Source organism: Eurypyga helias, unplaced genomic scaffold, assembly GCF_000690775.1.
Source record: "Eurypyga helias isolate BGI_N326 unplaced genomic scaffold, ASM69077v1 scaffold17692, whole genome shotgun sequence".
NCBI lineage: Eukaryota > Metazoa > Chordata > Aves > Eurypygiformes > Eurypygidae > Eurypyga > Eurypyga helias.
This window is the reverse complement of record NW_010234230.1, coordinates 15,148-19,716: the sequence shown is the minus strand read 5'-3', so window position 1 is coordinate 19,716 and position 4,569 is coordinate 15,148. Positions and strand designations below refer to the sequence as shown.

Sequence of the window (4,569 nt, the reverse complement as noted above, 5' to 3'; positions counted from 1 at the left end):
ACCGAACGTGGAAGCAGGCTCCCAGGCAGCGGCAAGGTGACTTCGCTGAGCAGCCCGGGAGGCGCTGAGCTCACCAGCACTGCAGCACGCGGCTCAGGGCTACGGGGTACGGATTAGCCTGTGCCCAGCGCACAAAGCCAGGCGGGTGACAACGACTGCCAAAGCTCGCTCAGCGCAGCACAGCAACTGCAACGTTCCGCAGGGGCGGTGGAAGAAGGAGGAAGTTCACAGTGACAGATTTCCTTTCCCTCCAAAGGAAGAGGTTGGAGTGACACAGGCAACACTGCTGTTCACAGATCTGATAACCTTTGGAAACCCCTGGAGCAGCACCCCCCCCAGCCTGTGAACAACCCCCCTCCACCACCGGCAGAAAGAAGAGCGTTTCACCGACCTCCATTCTAGCGGTGACAGAAGAGGGATGGGCAGAGGGGACACCAGGCACAACACTCAGCCTTGCTGCCCCATCTCCGCACAGGGCAAACTCTTCCCTGCCTGCGTGACCCACCACTGCGCTACACACACACACACACACGGTTGCAAAGTTTACTGTCACATGCTGCTGGACGGAAGGCAAGACTCTAGCTTTAGTTCGGCTACACTAAGTGAGGAAACTGCTCAAAGGGGCACTGGGATTGCTTGTTTTGGTCATCTTCGCAATAATTCTGTACAGCTTCTTGGCCACCTGGGCAGCTTGTTGAAATTCCTCAGCCCCTATCTCCTTGCACGCAGGTCCTGGGAGGAAAGGATTTTGGAAGCTGCCAGATGACGCGGACAGCTTAGGACTGAGAGTTCAGGAGCTCTTAAATACTGCTCTTGCAGCTCTGATGGTTTCCTACTCCTGCTGGGAAGAAAACCACTGCAGAACAGGTTGATTCAGCCAGACACACGCTGACACGGCTGGGGCAGCCAGCAGTTTAGCTGCTGCTTGTGAAACACGGTGAGGGCTGTTGTGCAAGGAGACAAGGAAGTGGAGGTGCCCCATGATACCACACACAGCAATGCCGCTTCGCCTAGCGCAGACGAGGCTTTGAGATCAACACTCCAGAGCCAGTATCATCTCATTTACAAGTTCCTTTTAGTCTTTACATTGGGAAAGGGCTTCCCTGTTCACCAGCAGGCATACGGGAACAGAGGGTACTGGCTCCACTCTGCCATGGTCCCGTGGGCATGTCCCGGAGCCCCCTGTGTATTGTACTCCGTGGAGAAGGCCGAGTAGCTCATTGCCCTGTACTGGCTGTGAGGAGGCACCATCCACTGGCCCAGGCCTTGCTCGGTGCCATAGGGACTGTACATGGGTGCTCGGGCCCCGGCTTTCCCGACAGAGTCTAAAGCCATGTTCACCACTCCTGTGTAGTCCTGAGGAGGAGGCAGAGGTGGAGGGAGTGGAGGCAGGTTGGTGAAGCCCTCTGGGAGCTGTTTGGAGTCGTGCTCGGGCACCGTGGCGAGATCCAAGGGGTGGCACCTTGCCCGGAAATCATTCAAGGTTGAGGCATCGCGGGTGGGAAGCTGCTGGCTGTCCCCGGCTTCGTGGAACCTGAGCCCCGAGGGCAGAGAGAAGAGCAAGTCAGACCTACCGCAGTGGAAAACCACTGAAAACCCACACAGATCCCCCGGGGAAAGGCAGGGCAAGCTCTTCGCATGCCCTCTTCCCCTTGCCTGCTGCTTCATCTTACTGCTAGTGTGGGTTTCAGTCCAAGCCTTGCTGTCACCCATGCGGAACTGAATGCCAGAGAAGGTAAACCCAGACTACCCTTGTCCTGGCTCAGTCCTAGCCTGGGATCTATAACTCAGTGCCCAAATTTGCAATGATAAGGAGCAGGGGGAAAAAAAAAATCACTGGAGTCCTGCCACTCCTCCAACACACTTCCTCCAAAGGACAAGCAAGCTCTGCAGTACACAGAGCTGGCTGGGAGAGCATTTCAGGACAGGGAAATAAAGAGTGGGTATGCCCAGAATCCGTGGGTTTGAAGTAACATGGAAAGGCTTCGTGGTGGAGCCATCTCCATGGTAATCTAGCACAGATCGCTCAGGTATGCTGTCCAACAGAAAGGCACACCCACTGGCTGCTATTCTTCAGAAATACCCAGTGGAAGAGGAGGAATCCCATCAGTTAAAGGGTGGCTTTGGACACGAGCACCAGGAGGTGGGACTCACCGATACGTCTGGTAGGACGGTGTGGGCACTTGCTGCTCTCTGGCCAGACCCTCCCTCTGCTCAGCAGGCACCGGCGATGCTGCAGGGAAGGCATGGCTGCCATTCTGCTCCGAGACCCAGAAGGGGTATCCGCTGCTGACCACGACAGGGTTACTCTCTTCCTTCACATCTACGTTCTCATCTTTCTCAAAATCTGACTCACAACGGGGAAAAGAAAGAATGGAAAAAAATGAGAAGGGGGAATAGAGAGCCAGAGCTCACCATGGTCTGTTGGCAGCCACATTAATCGCAGGATGGTGGAAGGAAACACATTAATACCTCTTCTGCAGTCATCCTGTCCTGAGGGACTAGCCCTTTCCAGCTTTTTTTCTGCCCTTACGCTGTGATGTTTGCTCCTCCCTGTACTCTCTCCCCTTTGCTGCGCTACTGCAAGCAGCACCGTGAACTGGCGCAAGGAATGATCAAGCTCAAAAACCAACCTAACAGGCTGAGGGGTGGGGTGAGAGAGCTGATGGGTAGTCAGGAATGACAACTGGCTTGTGAGCAGTCTCCTGTGGATCATTCCCAGAAAGAGATCAGAGACTCAAAGCCATACACAGCACTCTTTAGGGACTCCAGCCTGGCCACCCTCCCCAGAGAGGAGGCTATGTTGCTGTTTCTTTTACTTCTGTAGCCTGGGTGCTGTTTCAGTATCGTTCTCTGGGTTTGCTGTGATCAATATTACCACGTTCCTCAGCACCAGACTCCTCTTCCTCAGGCAGCTTCCTCTTCTGACCCTTGGCTGGACTAGGCTTCTGGCATTTGGCTCGTCCTTCCCTGGAAAGAAACATGGGGACAGCTGGTATGTAAGGTTTTTGCCTAGATAAATACGCAAGAGATGCTGGACAAGCCCTGGAAGACAAAAAGATGGGGTGAACCTCTCTGACATTCTGTGACTTCCACCTCTCCCAGAGAAAGCACCCTGACAGGCCCTCAGGGAATACACCTGCCATTGTCAAGTTACAGGGTTAGCCACATCACCTGCCACCAGCGTGTGCTTCCAGCGAGAGACCCGCGGGATACTGGGGATGAATCGATAAAGGGGGTGCCCGCTTCATGTTTGCAGTCAGCGTGGAAACTCAGCACCCAAGGTTTGGCACCGAGTCTGTCAAGTCTAGTCTGATGCCGGATATACACACTGTGCACACAGGTACACGTACAGTAGGGTGGGTCTTTCGCCCGAAAGTAGCTAACACTCGTTTTCCATTTAGGAATAAGCTTAGTCAGAAATTATCCTGTTAGGAGAAGGAAAATCCATGACATTTTCAAAGTTTAAGTAAAAGAGTCAGTTTTGGCCTTTTTCATCAGGAAATTAGGTTTTTTCCAGGCATAAAATAACAAAAACCAAAAACTCAGATATTTTTGTAACATTTTCTGCTCGGAAGAAAACATTTTTTCCTTCTCTACTGCCAATCTGTGGTGGCATCTAAGCTTTTCTTTTCATCTCATCCGCTGGCTGCCCTCAGACCACACAGAAGATTGATATCCATCTTCCCTCTTGCAGACAAAATCTCCTGTTGGAAGATGTGCTTTTCCACACACAGGGAAAGGAGATGACGGAGCCCCCAGATGTCAGAATCAGACTGATCTCAAAGAGACACCATGACCTACTGCGGACTCCAGCTATCACTGCTATTCACATGTCAGACTCCAGTCTAGCTCCGGCTTACGAGGGAATGAAGGTCCCAAATTTGTCACACCTCCCACATTTCTGCAGGGAATCCTGTATCTCCTCCCACTCCACAAGTCTCTTGGGAGGAGGCTGCACAGTGGGACATCATTCCCAGATACAAGCAAATGCAGTGCGCACCATGCAGCAGGCTCTGCAGAGCTACCTGATACAGATTTGCTCAATGGCCTTGGCTAAAATTCACAAGTGAACCACAGCCATAAATAAAATGAGATGAAAAAAAAGTTTTACCTCCGAGTGTTCTTCCCATGCTCACGGAAACCTTTAGCAAACGGATTGTTGTCAATCTTGAGCTTTGTAATCTTAAAACAAAAGGAACAAGATTCAGTATGAAGGTGACTGGTTGGGTTCTTTACTGGTTCATAGGTTCACACAGATTCAGAGAGTGGAAGGGGTTGGAAGGGACCTTCAGAGCTCATCTAGTCCAACCCTCTGCCAGAGCAGGATCCCCTAGAGCAGATCACACAGGAACAAGTCCAGGGGCTTTGGAAAGTCTCCAGGGAAGGAGACTCCACCACCTCTGGGCAGCCTGTTCCATGCTCTGTCACCCTCACAGCGAGGAAGGGTTCCCTCATGTTCAGGTTGAACCTTCTGTTTCGAGTTTATGGCCTCTGCCCCTGGTCCTGTCACTGGACACCACTGAGAAGAGCCTGGCCCCATCCTCCTGACACCCACCCTTTAGATAT

General features: G+C 52.5%; 1 protein-coding gene across 1 annotated transcript in view; it reads right to left on the bottom strand.

The window, feature by feature from the left end:
* Window positions 1-414: 414 nt before the first annotated feature.
* LOC104517368 (T-box-containing protein TBX6L) overlaps window positions 415-4,569 on the bottom strand; it is an 11,828-nt gene continuing 7,673 nt past the window's right edge. The window contains exons 6-9 of the mRNA XM_010162003.1: window positions 4,115-4,185; window positions 2,879-2,970; window positions 2,155-2,347; window positions 415-1,534 (exon numbers count right to left, since the gene is read on the bottom strand). Coding sequence (XP_010160305.1) covers window positions 1,108-1,534; window positions 2,155-2,347; window positions 2,879-2,970; window positions 4,115-4,185 — 783 coding nt within the window. The 3' untranslated portion in view covers window positions 415-1,107. The remainder of the gene's footprint in view (window positions 1,535-2,154; window positions 2,348-2,878; window positions 2,971-4,114; window positions 4,186-4,569) is intronic.